Here is an 18,888-nt window from a genome sequence, read left to right on the forward strand (position 1 = left end):
TAAACCAGGTCTTGTGTATACAAGACGCTCCCGCCCACAGTCTCTTCCAGTGGTTCAACCAATATCTGATCCCACCATGCACCAAAATCAGTCCATTACAGTAGCTTCAGAGCACCCGACATGTCGCTCCTCTCGAGTATCTGTACCTCCGGATAGGTATGGTGGTTTGCTTATGCTCTTACTGCTACATTGTCCAATTTTAATATTCCCACATGCTACTTACATGCTGTCAAGCATGATTGTTGGCTACAAGCTATGCAGGAAGAAATTATTGCTCTAGAGGCCAATCACACCTGGGACATTGCACCTTGTCCTTCCACCATAGTTCCTCTGGGTTGTAAATGGGTTTACTCCATTAAGGTTAAATCTGATGGGAGTTTGGATCGTTATAAAGTTCGACTTGTTACACTTGAAAATAATCAAGAAAATGGTGTCAATTATGAAGAAATCTTTGCCCCTGTGGCTAAGATGACCATTGTTCGTACAATTTTAGCTCTTGCTGCTTCCAATGATTGGCCACTATATCAGATGGATATCAAGAATGCTTTTCTTCACGGGGATCTTAAAGAATGTATTTATATGAAGCCACCCCTAGGATTGTAACCCTCTCCAAACTCACATGTGTGTAAACTTCATCGCTCTCTCTTTATAGTCTCAAACAAACTCCAATGGCCTGGTTTGATAAATTTCAAACTAATTTATTAGAATTCTCATTCAAGTAGAGCAAGTATGACACTTCCTTGTTTCTTCGGAAATCAGATATGGGTATTGTTGTGCTATTGGTTTATGTTGATGATATTGTGATTACTGGTTCGATTCTGTTTTACTTGGCCAGCTCAAGAGTCATCTCTTAGAGTCCTTTCATATGAAAGATCTTGAATCTCTCACATATTTTCTTGGTCTTGAAGTGCATTGTAGTCCCTCTGGTATTTCACTTAATCAACATAAGTATGCTAGTGACTTAGTGGCTACAGCTGGCCTACAGGAGGCTACTTCTGTTGATACTCCCATGGAATTAAATGTCAAGCTTTGCAAAAAGGAGGGTGACTTACTTGCTGATCCTAGTTTTATATCGGAAGTTGGTGGGTAGCCTTGTTTATCTCACCATTACTAGACCGGACATTTCTTTTGCTGTATAGCAAGTCAGTCAATTTCTTCAGACTCCTCGTCACCTTCATTTCGCTGCTGTCCGTAGGATCATACGCTATGTTCAGGGCACTTCTGCCAGTGGTTTATTCTTCCCGGCCAGCAATTTGACTCATCTTACTGCTTATAGTGATGCTGATTGGGCTGGTTGTGCGGATACACGTTGCTCCATCATTGGTTGGTGTGTGTTCTTAGGTGATGCATTAATCTCTTGGAAAAGTAAGAAGCAAGACAAAGTTTCTAAGTCATCTACAGAATCTGAATACCAAGCGATATCTTTAGCTTGTTCTGAAATTATTTGGCTTCGAGGTATGCTTGCTTTGTTAGATTTTTCTGAGAACGATTCGACGCCTCTACATGCCGACAATACGAGTGCTATTCAGATCACAGTCAATCCTGTCCATTATGAGCGCACAATGCATATTGAAGTAGATTGTCACTCTATTCGTTAAGCATTTGAAGCTCGTGTTATCACTCTTCCACATATTTCTATTGAATTACAGATTGCTGATATCTTCACTAAGGCTCTCACTCGTTATCGACATTGCTTCCTAAGTAGCAAATTGATGCTTGTTGATCAACTCGCATCAATTTGAGGAGGGCTGTCAACGTACAACAGTCCTCTCATTATTTGTAATATTGTATAGTTGTAGTATTTTAGATTGTAGGCTACACATGACACTGCTAAATATCAGGCGTAATTTAGGACCTCACGTGTTAGGTGGTGCTAAATACAGTGCTGTCAAGCATCAGACGTAATTGAAGGAATCGTATGTTAGGTGGTATTCCCGCTCAAAATAAACAGTACATAGCCATGTAAATTTGTTCTATAAAATGGGAGGAAATCCTTTGAAATGATCATTGAATCCATTTGACAGTAGATTTCAGCACCACCTTTATCCTTGTGTCATCCTTGCTTCATGCAATTTACACCAGCTTTCCAATATCGTCTTTTTCCTTTATGAGGGGAGAAATATATTTTTAAAAACTCTTTATACAATTATTTTTGTGTGTTTTTTACGTATTCTATAGATGTAATTGACTGTATTATTTTTATAATTTAAAATAATTATTTTATTCAATCATATTAATAAAATGTAAAAAAAATATAAAAATAAAATCCATATTTTTTAAGATAATTTGCCTTTATAATATTATATATTTATACACACATAGTAACCATTTATAAATAAATAAACAAAGAAAAAGAAAAAGCCACGGTATTCAGCATACTCTTCCTTCCTGACACTCCTTCTCTGTCTCAACCTCTCTATATATACCGAAATCATCCATTAATTACCTTAATTGCCGCTCATTAAGCCAGGGGGACACGAACAGTGGACTCGGAGAGCAGCTCTCTTCCTCACCACTGAACCCAAACGTACAAAACCCTAAGAGCTATTCATTTTGTTTATAAAATACCTACATGGTCACAAATTCAATCCCTCGTGCCCTTTCACCCCTTCAAAAATCTGGCCATTTTTTAGGATCAGTGTTTTTTTTGTTTTTTTTCTCAATCTTTTGTTTGGATTTGATTGATCAAACTTTTTTGTTAATTACCTTGATCGCCGCCAGTGACGATGGCAACACGGCATCTGATTAAGCGGGCCAAATATAAGACCACGGCAAAGGGCTCCGGGATTCCTGGTGTATTGGAAATGGTACATGCCAGCATAGTTCATTTTTATTGTTATTTCTCGTGAATTTGGTAAGAGGAGTTTGGAGCAAGAAACTATTTGCGCAGGGTAATTCATTATCATGCATTACCTGCCCATTCATAATGTTCCGTTGCACGTTATAGTTAGTTTTTGGATATGATGGTGATACACATGATGCTGTTATTAGGTTTAACAATCAATTTTGCAATCTGGGCTTTGTTGCTAATGGGGTTCAGTTTTACATGCGCAGATTATTATACGTAGTTTGATGTTAAGGCAATGCAATCCTGTGTTTTATCATGCCAATTGAAAAAGTTTAATGATTCTCACAGACTGTTGTTGTGAATGGAGGTGTGAAAGTGACATGAAAATGTAGTGTTCCATTCGTGCACTAGGGGTGTTAAGGTCATATATATGTGACGAATTAAAAGCACAAGACTTCATTAAGATCATTGCTGAACCAACACATTATTTCTTATAGTTATTTTTATTTTGAAGTTGAAAGTTTTATTTAAAGGAGGTGCGCATATGATTTCTTAGGTGATGCGTGGATTACTTCTTATCCATATCTTTATAACTTTTATAATTTTATTCCTGTTATTTTGTTTTGGTAGACCAAGAACAAGATTGCGTTCAAGCCTAATGATCCCACTTCAGTCACAATGATCAATGTAGATTTTAGATCAATAAAAGGTATTTATTGTTTGCTGTATATATTGGCCGTAATATCTTGATCCTTATCATGGTTCATCCTGTTCGTTTTGTATTTTAGTCATATTCAACAATCATGAAAGTTTTGGTTATGCTTGTCTCCTAATAATGGAAACGCTTTTGTCGAGTGGTGTTTGTAACATTAAATCATGGCATAGGCTTCTTTTTTTATTTTGGGGAGGATGGATTTTCATTATATTGCTGACCATTTTGAGAACTCATGCGGCTATGTTGGTTTCATTCTCTTCTCTGGTATTTATGGCATGTTTTGTGTGAAAGATTCGTTGATTTCTTTCCTTCCCTCTGTGAATGTTCAGGTCATAAAAACACCAAAGAGGGATCAAGCAATCCACCATTGATTAATCTCGTCCTTGATCAGGTTTTTTCTTTAGTCAATAACTGTGATGCAACATCTTTTAATGCTTTAGCCTCTAAGACACTATGCCTAAATATCCACCTATCATGGCTCCTTGAATGGGTCTCATACATTACGCATGAGATACTTGTGATTATAAATTGACTTTTAGTTAGCATTTATATAGATATTAGTAAATGTTATCCCTCCCCCCCCCCCCCCCCCCCCCCCCCCCCAATTTTTTTAATCATTGATGAACTTTGCAAGTTTATATGGTGTGTTATTCCAGGGTGGAAGTTACATTTTTGAGTTTGAAAATTTCTCGGATCTTCAAGTTTGCCGAGAATTTGTTGGTACGTCTCAGTTACATCCACCATGCTGATTTACAAGTTTCCTAGGCCATCATAACATGCCATTAATCTAGTTTAAAGGTTTAGACATTCTGCTAGGCCAGCATTGTTTTTATGGATCTTCCCTGTTGCACATTTAAAGAATCTCCTTTTGCAACTACTAATTGTAGGGTCCTAGGAAGAATTTACCTGTTTCTTTTCTTTTTACATACTCTTTCATCCACTACTTTTTCGATGACATGGTCTTATTTTATATAGTGATCTTGTGATTATTCTCCTTGCATTTTGCCTTGCTGAAAATTGTTTGTCCTGAAGATGTGGTGTCTCTTCCTTACGAACAGTAAATTCTCTTGCAAAGTCCGGGGAGGGTTTGATAGCCACTTCTGATAAACCTGTGGTTGCTTCCCACGATGAACAACTCAGTACAGCAGAGATGGAGCTTCGAATGAAGCTATTGCAAGAGAATAGGTAAAGTTACTTTTGGGAACTTTTGTCAAAGACCCCATATACCACGAGGCACTTAGGTTTAGTATCTTGCGCAATTTGTTCAAGAATTGGCCCCCTATGGTATGGTTTGATTGAAAGAGGTCCCTCTGTTAATTTTGTAGCCGTCAATGTCAACTGAAAATGTGTGTGGCAGTTTCTTATGAGTTTTATTCTTTGAAAAAAAAAAACGTTGAAAAAGATTAGAACTGCAGAGAGAGAGAGAGAGAGAGAGAGAGAGAGAGAGAGAGAGACCATCCCCATGGTGGTAGGGTGGCCTTAAGTACAAACTATTTTTTATCATAAAAAATTTATTTACTCTTTTCAATAATAAATTTTTCACTGGGCAGTTTCATTTACTGTTACGTGTTTGCAGTTAACGTTGATGGATGGAAACAATTAATGGAGGGACCCAATTTTAAGTAACTTTTACTTTTTTATTTTACCAGCAATAAGAGAATTTTATTGACAAGTAAATAGGCATTAGACCAAGTACACAAGAAGTAACTCCTACTATTTACCGGTATAAAAAAAAGTAGCTCATACCACAAGGGGTTATTTCTAAAAAAACAATGCACAAGGGGCCGAATCCTATGTATCCCATAGAATAAGTTGTGTTTGACCAAAATTTTCTTTAACTTTATCCTACATAGATTCCATTTGTTTGTACGTTTACTGGATTGCTTACTTTGAATGTGGTATTTTCCTACACCTTGTGTTTTTTCTGTTTCTAGATTTGTAGTTATTGTTTGACATCATTTAACTTTTCACTTTTACAGTGAGTTGCAGAAACTTCATAAGCAATTTGTGCTTGGTAATATCTTGACAGAATCTGAGTTCTGGGCTACAAGAAAGGTTTGTTTTCTTTTTTGATTAATTATATGATGTGTTGCCTTTTGCTTTTTGTTTAGCATTTGAAATATGAGATCCAGATGATCAGAGCTTTTTTATAGTCTTCCAATGGAAGATATTTACAGAAAAAGAATCCAGTAACATTACCATTGTAAACCTTTTAATTATAAGTTGTTTCCCTTTTGACGGGATTTTAACATTTTCTGCTTTTAAAATTTAATACAGAAGTTGCTGGATGGAGACAGCAGCCAAAAGTCAAAACAACGGATTGGTTTTAAAAGTTCAATGATTCTAGACACACTGCCATTGCACGATGCTCGGGTACAACCGTTTCTCTCTCATGCATGTGTTGTTTTCATCAGGCACTTTGAGCTTCTGCATCTTTGTATTACATTGTAAAGACCATATAGATCTAAACCAATACATCTCTTTGAAACAAGTCTTATCATTATTCAATTTTCTTTCATTGCTAATAATTCATGTGTTTTTCCTCCATTAGTTACCTTCCAGTCGTGATTTTATGCATGAAGACTAATTGTTCTTTTTTTTTTTTTTTCTTTTGTATTCTCACAGACAAACAAGCTTACATTCAACTTGACACAAGAGACCAAATATCAGGTTTCAATTGTTTTGCTTTTTTCTTCCTTTTTCTTTTTTGATGCTTAATAGCAGGTAATTTTTCTTTATCTCTTCATGATGTCAATACTATCTAGCTATCATTTCTCAAGTGTCAGCATGGATTTAAGCATTGGCATTATATAGGTAGGTGCCTATTGGCTTGATATGGGTTGTGACACTGGTATGCAGAAGTGTTTTAATAAGATGAAAGAAAGATGAGTGACACATATTCAGGTTTTGACTATAAATGCATATTAGTATTATAAACCTTACAAAAGATGGATTTACACGTACAAAAAAACTTACGAAAGATGGTTTTTTGAACAAATTATATGAAATATTGAATCTCAAAAAAATTTGGTGCTCTTGTGTGGTTGTTTTGAGAGAGAAGATTCTAGTGGTTGAAGCTTGTGAGTATTTATTTATCTTAACACAGATAGTTTTGACTTGTCAGAGTGCAGCCTAATGGTCAAAAGGCAGACAAGGGATGTGTTGTAAACATATTGAGTTTGATTGCGTGATGGGAGTTCCCTTGGATTAACTATTAAACAATAGCTGGTGGAGTAGTGTGTCCAAGGTTTACTCTCCTGGGTGGGTCAACCTTGGCTAGGTTTCACGCCATAAAATGAAAACGGGATGAGTTGTAGGCTTATGCATCTTTGGCTTGATTATGTACTAAGAGTCCCTTTGGATTACTAAATACATGGTTCTAGTGGGTGGGGTTATGTCCAGAGTTTACTCTCCGAGGGTGGCTTTGAAGTGCCTTGGCATGTTGAGGTTCCACGTCATCATGAAAACATGGATACTTTTGATACTGTCATATTTATATTGATTCTTAAGTTTGTGCATGCTCAAATATTGAATTGTAAGCTACATTTCTTCCATTGTCTGAGATAAGACTTCATTGGGGTTTAAGACATTGGTGTGGTAGAGAGGTTGCTTGGCCATCATGGCATCTTTATGCTGCTTACTTTTCCTTGGTGTTTATGTATTCTTGTCTTTCAGATTTTTGCTCTGAAACCAGCTGTTCAACAGGCATTCCTTAATCTCGTACCTAATAAGGTAGCAAGGACATTGAAGCAATTTCTTCTTTTCACTTTAATTATTAAGAATGTTATTTTATATGCCATAAAATTTTATTGAAACAAGTAAATAGGCATTGCCGAAGTACACATGAAACTTTAATGATCAAGAATGTTTGCTTATCAGATGATTTCATGAGAATGAGTCATACTGATTTCTCTTGTACTATGCTCAAAGCATGCACTGGTGTTTTTCTCCTTTGTTTTGAATTTCAGATGACAGAAAAGGACTTCTGGACAAAATATTGTAGAGCTGAATTACTTCATTATAAAAGAAATGCCATGGCAGCCGCAGCAGAGGCTGCTGAAGATGAGGATCTAGTCATTTTCCTGAAGGATGATGACATATTGGCAAGTGAAGCTCGGCGGAAGGTGCTCTTCCTGAGAAAGTTGGGATTTCCCGTTTTTGTCCTTGAACAATTTTGCTGCATTACTTTTTGTTGATTTCTTAAGTACTTTTGCAAATCCTTACATGATATGGTTTGTTGACAGATTCGGCGAGTTGATCCAACTCTAGACATTGAGGCTGACCAAGGGGATGATTACATGCATCTGCCAGTATGTGGGATAAGACCATTCTTTTGATTTCTGTTGGTTGGTTTCTATAGATTTAATTCTTGATTTTAAATAGGTCTAGCTTGTAGCTAGTCTTGAAATCTGTATTTCATGATACAATTTTTTTAATAAGCAAGCAAGATTATTTAAAAGCCTAAGTGTGTAACCAAATACACAAGAAGTATGCACGAAAACCACCCAAACATAAGGGAAAAAACCACCAAACTAACCTTTAGGGCTGGTTTGGGTGGTGGAGTATTCTTAATACTTCATTACTATTCATTATTTTATCATTACTTTTCACCTACTTTTTACTATTTTGTACTACTATTCATTACTATTCACAGAGTATCTGAGATAATCTCATTATCCAAACACAACCTTAAACCCATCAGATCCTATTACACAGAAACAAACTACCCCTCTAGAGATTATCCACATCAGACTTTACAAGTTATGTACCACAAAGCCTGGAAAAGCACCTCAAACCTCCCCCCCCCCCCCCCCCCCCCCCCCCACACATAAAGCAAAACCAAAATTGAGGACTCTCCCTGATCAAGCACGAATCACTTCATGGCGTGGCCTTGATTTCCCACAATTAATCCTCCCTTTAGCTCTACCTAGACTCACACTTGCACAATCATTGCTGATGGAAGAGTATAGCCTTCTTAACTCTCTATTGCCATTATTACCCAATTTAGAATCAGATGCCAACGACTCTCGATCTTGAAGGATGTATGACTTGCTTCAATGGCCATAAACAAGGCTTAAAGGGACTCCTCATAACCATCATAGGAAAGTCCCACCACATGACGGATATCCATAGTCTTCAAAACTCAGGTGGAGACTTTTTCCCATTCTTAACCTTTTTCAGTAATTGGCAGATGACTGCTCAATGCCTCAATGGGAGGGTATCTTCCTTAAAGAACACTACCAAATCTAGGCTAGACTAAAAGGCCGAAAACCACACACCAAATACACCCTTGTCACCTTCTTTTTGCTGACGATACTTCAATTTTTAGTGAGACTAATCAGGATCATCTTCGTTTTTTGAGAGCCCTCTTGTTATGTTTTGAAGCTGTTTTTGGTTTTAGAATTAACTTATCCAAGTCTGAAACAGTTTCAGTGGGTTCTGTTCTGAATATTTTGGATTTGACTGATATCTTGGATTGTAAGGTTTCATCACTACCTATGAGATATCTTGGTCTTCCTTTGGGTGCTCCTCACAAATCTTTGATGATTTGGGATGGTGTGATTGAGAAGATTGAGAGGAGGCTGGCTGGTTGGAAAAGGATATATTTATCTAAAGGGGGAAGAATTACTTTGATTAGGAGTATGTTGTCTAATCTTTTCCCTTTGCCTGCAGGGGTGACCAATAGAATTGAGAGGATTTTTCGGAATTTTTTGTGGGGGCAATAATGTAGAGGAAAGGAAGTTTCACTTGGTAAGTTGGTACAAGCTTTGCTCTCTGGTTTCTTGTGGAGGATTGGGGGTTCGAAATATGAGGCATTTCAGCAAAGCTCTGCTTGGGAAATGGCAGGGCAGTATCACCTTGAGAGGGATGCATTATGGAGAAATATTATTGATGTTAAATATGGGAGGATGTAGGGGAGTTGGTGTTCTAATGAAGTTAGAGAGGTGTATGGGGTGGGTTTGTGGAAATCTATTTGGTTTGGTTGGGGGAATTTGCCAATCATATTAAATACAAGGTGGGTAATGTGACAAGGATTAATTTTTGGCATGATATTTGGTGTGGGGATACGGCTCTTAAGAATGTCTTTCCTTCCTCTTTAGAATTGCAAGAGATCAAGAAGCTACAGTGGCTGATTTCTTTATTGTTTTAAACAACAATATTCAATGGAATGTAAATTTCATTAGAGCTGTGCATGATTGGGAGGTGAATATCGTTTCTAATTTTTTTTTTTTTTTTGAAGGTTTATATGATATGAAGATTGTTCAAGGAAGGGAGGATAGTTTGCTGTGGATTCACGTTGGAAATTCCAGATTTTTGGTTAGCTCCTTTTTTTGTACATCTTCACGCTGGACTCACGCCGTCACAGATAGGGTCGTCGGATGCTCATCATAGTTCACACAGGTATCGCTCAGGACATCGGCAGCTTGCCGTCTGACCGCCCCCAGTCACTAGTTGCAAATGGGGTTGATACCTTTTTCTAGGGTTCACTTTCTGTTGAAGATATTTTTTTTTTTGGAGGGGGGGTCCTTCCAGGGTTTTGAGTACTTTGGAAGAAGCAAACGAGCCTCTTTCAGAAGATGAAAATGGGGTAACAGAAGGTAGTGCTTCCCCTAGTTGTTATATGCCTCCTGAGGGAGCAATAGGTTTAGACAAAGTGGCACATGAAGGATCGTCGAGGGGTGGGGCACCTATAAGCAATGTCCTCTTCAATGGAACGACGACTCCTATGCCGAAGGTGAAGGAACCTTTAATGGTGACATCAATTGGACAGCAAAAATATAGCTGTTGAGGAGGTTCGGGATTTGAATGCAGGATATGGTGGGGAGGAAATTATGGGATTGTCATTGGTGCCTTGTGAGGAGTAATTTCTAGGGTCAGAAGTGCAATTGGGAACTGTTTCTAGGGATGATATTGTTCCCCTAGTTTCTCTCCCTCCGATAAACAATATAGTGGGTTCACCATCGGATTGGGTTCTACATAAGGTTAATGTGATTCAGCATATTGTGGGGCTTTCATATGGAAGATGTGAAGACCAATTTAAAGCACTACTCACTGCGATTGAGGCGGGCCACTCGCTTGAAACCAAATCAAGTTTTAAGAAAAGCAGGGAGTTAAAGCGTCTTTCTTGGGCAATCAATTACGATGCTGGGAGGCAGCTCAAGTCGAGGGAAGACTAAAAGGAGGGCTTTATGAAAATGTCCTCTTAGAGGGAATTTCGGGAGGAGTATTAGTGTTAACAGAAACAAGGGGTTGGGAAGGGGGATGTGTGTTCTATTCCAATTCGGGCTTGGTGTATTTAGGATAAATTTCTAATTTTCACGGGTTTTTTGGGTCATTAGGAGCTCTCTAGTATGGACTAGGTGTTTTATTGTATATTGTATACGTCCAATATACTGGGTTACTCCTAATATGTATTATATTTTTACCTATAAAAAAACTTGTCATTGTGTCAATGAATTCTCTCGGAAGTGCATTTGGAGATCAAAGATTCAAAGGTGCCTAGTAAGGTTGCATTTTACTATTGGTTGGCATCACTGGGAAAAGTTTTGACCATAGATAATTTAAGAAAGCATTGATTATTTATTGTGGATTTTTGGTTCATGTGTAAGAAAGATGATGAATCTGTTGACTATTTATTTCTTCATTGTAAGGTGGCTAAGACTTCGTGGGATGAGATTTTTGGTAGGACGAGTATTGGTTGGGTTATGCCTAAGCAAGTGGTAGAACTTTCAGCGCATTGGCAAGGTTTTAAATGGTGTCATCGTATTATTGCTATATGGAAGATGATCCCTGGTGCTTATGGTTGAAAAGGAATGGGCAGTATTTTGAAGATAGTAAACGCTCGATGGGAGAACTTAAGAGAGTTTTTTTTTTTTTTTTGTACTTTGTGTATTTGGGCAAAGGCTCTTGTATTGAATGGAGATAATCTTCATGATTTGCTTTTAGCCTATTCTAGTTCCTAGCTTAGCTACAAAAAAACAATCCACTCAAGAGAGCTAGCCACAACTCCAGAAGGACCTAAAGAAACTACTAAAGCACCCTTCACACCAAGATGGGCAGGAGCTGCCCCCTTTCCCCAACCCCCCCCCCCCCCCCCCCCCCCCCCCCCCTCTTCAGTATCTCAGAGTTACTGATATTATACTTTTTAAGCCACACTTAATACTGTTGGAGAAACCGTACTTATTGAAAGTGTCCCCTCTTTCTTTCTCCTTCTTTTAATTGGTTGATAAATACCATTTATGTGACAAGATTCACAGTCGATACTTTGTCAATTCTGCATATATGGGGAGTAGAAGATAACAAAGCCTATCATTTTTAACCTCTGGTTAATTTTCCTTATCATGGGCATGATCTTGTATTTCCATAGTGTTACTTATAAATAAATAAAAAAAGTATTTCCATAGTGTAAATGCTCTTGAATTTCTTTTGAAGTGATCTGGTTGTATGTTGCAGGATCATGGGATTTTTCGTGATGGTAGCAAGGAAATAACTGAATCACAGCACGAGCTATATAGGAGAACTTTCTTACAAGACCTGAACCGACAGGGTGAAGTTGTTCTTGAAGGAAGAACTATAGGTAAGAATCTCTCAACGTATCCTTTTTATTTTTAAATGAGCTAATAAATGACAAATGTCATATGTGGGCCATTACTCACCGAATTTCATTTTCTTAAACTGTAATTTGATGAAAAAAAATAAAATGCTGCGGTTTGTTTTGCTTATGAGTTTTATTTTTATTCATTCACTTTAGGCAGATAACTCTGGCTTATAAACCTTAATGTAGATGTAGAGTTGGACAATCCAACAAATGTAGCAGAAGCACTTGCGCAGTCAAGACAGGGTTAGTGTTATTTTTTTTATTTTTTGTTTTTTCTTCCATTTGATTTCAACCCTTCCCCCTCCCCAACCGGAAAAAAAAAGGGGGGGCGGAAAAGAACAGAAAAAATACTTCCGCTTCCTTTTCTTCCAGTCTCATACAGAATCTGCACTTATCATTTACTACTGTTGTGAAGAATCTGATGCGACTGCAAAGGAGGAGAGACTTTATAGGACCTCTCGGATGACTGAGATGGAGGACCTTCAGGCACCTCATGATCATCCTTTTACTCCACTTTGTATCAAGGTTACTTTGTCTTGTTACACAATTTCTCCAAATTATTTACATTTAGATGTTTTATGCTGAGTTTTTTGAAAATCAGGATCCACGTGATTACTTTGATTCTCAACAAGCTAATGCACTTAAAACTTATGACGATACACGAGCTGGAACAGAACAACTGAGTTGTAGTCTGAATTCTGAGGAAGCATATGGCTTTTTGAGGCGTTCAATATCTGAGATCGAGGCTATGGGATTGAGTGCTCATATGGTCAGACCTGAGGTTGCACTTACGGTATAACATCTTTGTTTCACGTCTTTAAGATGTTGGATATGATATTAATGGTTCAAAAAAAGAACGATATTACATATGCTATGCTATGAATATTATTTATATATTCGTATGTTGACTGTTATTTTGTTTGATTCAGGTCATTAATGGATTGACCCAGAATATATCAAGTACCAAGTATCAACTGGGGAAGAATGTTCACGAGAGTGTACTGGATGGGCTACCTAACACAACTAAAGAGGAACTGCTACATGTGAGTGGGCATGAGTTTCTCGAAATAATAAATAGCTGCTTTTACTAAAATGTTAATAGAACCCTTTTTTTTTTCTTTTAATTGTATATATATTGTATAAAATTTTGCTTTTTGGGGGATATTATTGTTAAGAAGAGTATTTTCTATCTTCCAGTATTGGACATCCATTCAAGAATTATTGAGGCACTTTTGGTCTTCATATCCAATCACTACATCGTATCTTTATGCCAAGGTAAGTGTTGTATTGTATAATGGGCTTACGACCCTCTTTTTTCAATAGGGTCTTCGTGCTTATGCAAAGGAAAAGGTAAGTGTGGTGTTTGTTAAACATGCCCTTTTTCTGTGTTTTTTTTTGTATGGAGAAGAGTCAGAGTAATGATAGCAAAATTACTTGTAAGTTTCTTGAGTAAAGCACATAAAACTATAATTTTGCACTGTTAAGTTCAACAAAGGTGTGTTTAATGCAATTTATAGGCTATTCAAGGGTTTCTTGGTTATGTGCTAAAGTTTAAGGTTTTTGGTGGCATACTGGTTTAAGAACACCCAAAAGAATATATTGGTTTTATGTAAATGATTTGGTTCACAATTATGGTTCTTGAAGAGTCGAGAAGTTTTCCTATATCAATATTTTGCCTATTATCAATAAAATTCCTATTTACCGATAAAAGAAAAAGAAGAAGTTTTCCTATATTTGGGCCACAGGTGATAGTTAATAACTATTGCCTGCCCCAAAATGTGAAATTGGCTAAAATGGGGATGCATGATGAATAGCATTTGAAATAGGGATTTCCAGAAATTTTAGAACATGATTAGCTTTTATTGGATGTTGTAGTCTTTTGATAGGTTTGATGCAGATTGCAGAGGCCTATTGCGTAGTTCATTTAATGATTAACGTGCAGGTGAGCAGACTGAAGGAAGCCATGTCAAAAATTTATCCGCAGCTGGAGGTATATCTTTAAGTCAAGAGTCCCTCTTCTATCATATTCTCCTACCCCAATAACATATCTCCATGGTTATTGCCTCTGAGGAGTTATGGATCCTCAAGTCTATTTTAATTGCATGAGCTTTTGCTTTGGTTGTTACATCGTTTGACTTGCACGCAATGCTTTTAGTAGCTACAGCCTTGCAAAATTGCATGCTGTTTTGGTTGAGGTGGTATTTTATCGTTTTATCAAATCCCAGGAAATAAAGGAATCGGTTCCCTCAGAGCTCCGCCAGCAGGTTTTTCTCCTTGTTCGTCCTATGCATCAGGTCAGCACTTTTCTTCCATTCTTAATTTTATTGCGAGGCTAAAGCAAACAGACAGGCAATAGTCTGTCACTTGTCCCGTTGGCCCATACAATTGATGTTTCTACCCTCTTCTCCTCTCCCTATTATCGAGGAAGTGAACTAAATAACCTCTAAAATAATATAAAGGAAACATCCATGCACTGAACTGGATGGCTTATTTTTGGGTTGGGGTGGTGTTTGTAGTTGCAATGTATTAAAATGGCCAAAACTGAAGGGAAAAGACCATATTGGTGCAGGCTCTAGATGCTGCTTTTCAACATTACGAGTCGGATCTGCAAAAGAGAACGGCAAGGGGTGGAGAGAAACCAAATGGATATGTCTAGGAGGAGTATACTAACTACACGTGTACAGCTGATACTAATAACGTGTGTCATGCTGTCAGGTTATTTTTGATGCGTAAACTGTAACATTACATCAAGTATGCTCTAAGCTGGTAGCGGGTGTGGGGATTTTGGGGCCATTGATGTGATAGTGTTTTATGGTATAATTGCTGATCTTAAAGTGTAGAGAGTAGTGAACAAATTGGAGTGGAACTTTGACGGGTCACCACTGAGATCCGAATGCGAATCCTGTATGCTTGTAGCAGTTATATCTATTATTATTCCCCACTCTAAAAGTATGGTTTTAATTGCCATGAAAAGACCATCTATCTATATCGTCACTATCTGCTTCTAATTTTGAAATTCCAATCCATTCTTAAGTACTCCTCAATGGCATTGCAAAATTATCAGATTTGGCCCTTTTCACGTTATGGAATTGGAGTTCCCCATACTTCAATCCTATTAATTGAAACAATCTCTATCCCCATAATATATTATTTATAATATTGAGGATTTTTAATGAGCCGCAAACTACAATATATGTAATTATATATATAGTGATGATTTTTGGGTTTATATTTGTTTTAAAAGAAATGTTTTAACGGAATTATATAAAGTAAACTTACGAAATGATGCGGTTTGATATAATACGTTGGATTATAAAATTATTTTTAATATAAAGTAAATCTAACACATTGTGTGAAACAATTATGTCAGTTTATAAATTTATTTTTATATAATTTCTTTATATATGTAATAATTTTTTTTTTTTTATATGTATAATTGAAAGGCATGCTATATCTAATTACGTATGATGTTCCAATAGGCAAAGGACCGGAACTTGTCCATTAGAGTTATATACAAATCGACCCTTTATTTACATATCCTCCCTAAAAGCTCAAAGCATCCGGTCTTCCTCTCACTCTATTGTCAGCTGTTGCGATCTCCCCGTTTGGATAGTGAAAATATTTTATTTTATTTTATTATTATAATTTTTTTAAATTTTTATATAAAATATAATAAATAATTTAATTTTTTTTAATCATAAAATAATAATATTATTATTAAAATTAAATAATATTTTATTTAATTTTTATTTAAAATAATCTTTTCTCATTATCCAAACCACACCTAATAATAATCATCCCGTTTCGCTGCACCATAATCGAGATCCGCTCAAGCTTCCTCTCCTCTGAATATGTTTATTTTTTATTTTTGGAGCCTAAATTTTTATTATGAACTTGTGGGAGAAAGAGGGAGACGGATGGGATGAATGTTGTTATTGCGACTGGCGATATAAACAAGGATGTATACTGTATATGTTTATTTATTTATTATTTATAACTGCAAAGAAGAACCATACGGGAGAAATTGATGCTTTTTAAGTAGGTAATATATACTACTTACAAATAAATAAATGTATTTATAACATTCCTTTTTCTTTTTCTAAACATGTATCAGAAAGAAAAACACAACCAATCCAACACGCGGATCAAGGCTAAAGAAATCATGTATCATACAACAGAAACAAGGAGGTGCAGATAATAATAAAAAAAATAAAATCAGCATAAATCCCAAAGAAACAATTCCAAATACCCCAGATGAGGTTTTGAACTGAAGGTATTTGCATGGCATAAAAAGAAAAGAAAATCAAATCAAATCAATGGGGAGCAGGTGCTGGAACACCGAAGAATGGCCTTCCGCAGTGATTGGAGTCGCAGAGATCTATGGTATCCTTCAACTTGTGGAAACCGTGCTTGAACACCCCAAAGCCGAACAGCAATCCGATGAGTATCACCAACAGTATTAGGCATGTGCATAGCATGCATATCTTACCCCCACAGCACATCTTGTCTTTGTTGGAGTGTGATGATCCTTTCACTAGTGTTGGGGGGGGGATCTGGATCCTGAAGGAAGGTAGGAATGTTTGTAATTTATACGAGGAGAAAGAGAGAGAGAGAGAGAGAGAGAGAGAGAGAGAGAGAGTAAAGGGTGTTTGGAGGAGGGTGGGTAAAACGTGTTGGGCTAGGAATTGAATTGAAGAGTGCAGATTTGTTCAAATGTAAATAAGAAAGAAGGAAACCAAAAATGCTTGGACGTTATGTAATGCTTACTCTCCAGAACCACAAAGATTCGCTTCGCTTAGAAGTAAAGCAATAAATAGTACATATTATACAAGTGTTGTGTTTTAAATAAAAGAAGAGAAATTAAACGTTGCAGAGTTCGTTGGAGAGTCGTGAAAAGGAGGAGGTGGTGGAGTTGTTACCTCTTTTACTGCACTGGCATGTTGTATGTAGGTTGTCCTTATTTTTATTAATTTAATATCTCATACATACATACTGTTAAAAAAACCTTACTAATTAAGAACCATATACTATCTATCTCCTAATTAAGAACCTTACTATCTTTATCTTATTTGACAATCATATTTATTACGATTCAATAAAACTAATTTTCTTTCAGAAAATTTATTTAAAAGTATGATTTTCAAATTCATAAATTTGTTTCCCTCTCAAAATCCTCTCGGCGTTTTCCTGTGCTTATCTCCCACACCCAAAATCCCTCCCTTCCCTTCTCTCACTCTCTGTAACGTCTCTCTCTCTCTCAAAGTCGTCTCGACGTTTTTACTGCACCTTCTTCGCTGAGGATGTTCGCCTTTTCGCTATGTTATTCATTCTGTCATTTGTAAGTCCCTTCCTCTGATTTATATTTGGTTTATGGCGACTATTTTTCTGCGTTGTTGGCGTAGATGGACGATTTATGTATGGAAGATTTCTGGAGGCCCCGATTAAGAAGATACGCCTTGAATTACATGAAAAGCTGTTATTTCCATTCAAATTATGGGAGAGGACGAGTTTCTTGGCACTGCCACACACAAGTAATCTAAATATTGTAATTTGTGGTTACTCTCAGCTGTGAAGCTGTTCGACATTATACGGCTTATACTTCAACAGTACAACAATAATACTGGAATTTTTTGTAGTTGGGATTGGAAAATGTATTCTGAGAATTGATGCAACAAAATCTGGGAAGGGTAGAAGTGTATTCGGCTGAGGAACCTCTCAAAATGCCCTGTTGATAAGGTGATTGATGGGGCCCAGTTGGTTGGTAATTTTCTGATTCTATAACTTCAAAAGTTCATGTTGGTGTTTGCTTTATAACTTTTTCTACCAGTTGATTTAAACGCCTACTTAAATGGATTCCATGTTTCCAGCATGATGTTTCATCGCGCGCAGGTTTTTAACATACATAAGCAATGTTCGTATCGTACATGGTGAACATATTTAGTAAAAAGGTTTTGGCTAACACACCAGAACCATAGGCTGCGTGTTCATTGTATAATAGGTACAAATCAAATGAGCAACGTGAAATACATCTTGCAGAAAATACATTGACTGCTATACAAGGTAACAATTAATACACTTGACATAAATATCAAGAGCATGCTAAATTAATGGGATTGTAGAGCAGGAGTACTGATCTGTTATTATGTACAGATGGTTGACTTTCCATGTCTCTATAACTTGATATCTTGTGGCTTGCTGACATGAACTGTTGTAGATATTCTTTCCAATTCTGTATTATTGCAAGGTGAAGTAGATATGATCTTTGAGTGTGTTGCACAAGTGTTTACACTGCTGCTGCTGTACATGTGTCTGCGGTAGGTACTAGGTACACTAACACATGGGTGTGCAGTCACGCGTGCAAATTCATATCATATTTTATATGAGAAGATAAATGAAGATGCTCATGACAGTGCCTCGCAAAATGTATATTGTGCAACAGGTAAAAGACATGGGATGATAGCAAGTATGTAGTATGTACCACTCGCTGTATTCAGACCTCATGAAGGTCAGACTGTTTGGTCGGCTACATTTGACCTGCTCCCCATCCACCGGATCACATCATACTTGTCACTGTCTACAAAAACCTGTCACTAACTTTTTTTCCCAGTCCAAGTCACGGCAGTACTATTCGTTTTACTGCTACCTCTGACATTATGCATGTCTATTCATTTTTATTTTTGACATTCAACTAACATTTTTTGTAAGTAATAAGTTTTATTCATAAAAGGAGGCAAAGCTCAAGTACATTCGATATTTTACTAACATTGGCATGGACTTGTCACTTGT

General features: G+C 36.9%; 2 protein-coding genes across 4 annotated transcripts; one reads left to right on the forward strand and one right to left on the reverse strand.

Annotated features, from left to right (window-relative positions):
• Positions 1–2,360: 2,360 nt before the first annotated feature.
• Positions 2,361–15,051, forward strand: LOC122280615 (general transcription and DNA repair factor IIH subunit TFB1-1-like). Of its 3 annotated transcripts, XM_043091586.1 has the most exons (21): positions 2,361–2,527; positions 2,722–2,807; positions 3,419–3,497; positions 3,833–3,894; positions 4,160–4,223; positions 4,562–4,688; positions 5,483–5,558; positions 5,781–5,876; positions 6,129–6,173; positions 7,179–7,235; positions 7,472–7,627; positions 7,748–7,813; positions 11,958–12,081; positions 12,289–12,345; positions 12,518–12,627; positions 12,704–12,895; positions 13,032–13,145; positions 13,300–13,377; positions 14,053–14,092; positions 14,328–14,396; positions 14,672–15,051. In XM_043091586.1, exons 2-21 carry the CDS (start codon positions 2,727–2,729, stop codon positions 14,770–14,772), a joined length of 1,794 nt encoding a protein of 597 aa, XP_042947520.1. In that variant the 5' UTR covers positions 2,361–2,527; positions 2,722–2,726; the 3' UTR covers positions 14,773–15,051. The 3 variants fall into 3 exon arrangements, with proteins under 3 accessions (XP_042947520.1, XP_042947518.1, XP_042947521.1); XM_043091584.1 differs by having other exon boundaries at positions 2,361–2,807; XM_043091587.1 differs by having other exon boundaries at positions 2,362–2,807; positions 14,045–14,092.
• A 1,114-nt stretch (positions 15,052–16,165) lies between these two features.
• LOC122280617 lies at positions 16,166–16,901 on the reverse strand. The gene has a single exon (XM_043091589.1). The coding sequence runs from the start codon at positions 16,602–16,604 to the stop codon at positions 16,416–16,418; it is 189 nt and encodes a 62-aa protein (XP_042947523.1). The 5' UTR covers positions 16,605–16,901; the 3' UTR covers positions 16,166–16,415.
• Positions 16,902–18,888: the final 1,987 nt, after the last annotated feature.

The sequence above is a fragment of the Carya illinoinensis genome, chromosome 11 (assembly GCF_018687715.1).
Source record: "Carya illinoinensis cultivar Pawnee chromosome 11, C.illinoinensisPawnee_v1, whole genome shotgun sequence".
NCBI lineage: Eukaryota > Viridiplantae > Streptophyta > Magnoliopsida > Fagales > Juglandaceae > Carya > Carya illinoinensis.

Coding starts and splice junctions, on each gene's coding strand:
- LOC122280617 (XM_043091589.1), bottom strand. CDS start 16,604: ATGTGCTGTGGGGGTAAGATATGCATGCTATGCACATGCCTAATACTG.
- LOC122280615 (XM_043091584.1), top strand. CDS start 2,727: ATGGCAACACGGCATCTGATTAAGCGGGCCAAATATAAGACCACGGCA. Junction 5,559..5,780: donor AGTTCTGGGCTACAAGAAAG/GTTTGTTTTCTT, acceptor AATTTAATACAG/AAGTTGCTGGATGGAGACAG. Junction 6,174..7,178: donor CACAAGAGACCAAATATCAG/GTTTCAATTGTT, acceptor CTTGTCTTTCAG/ATTTTTGCTCTGAAACCAGC.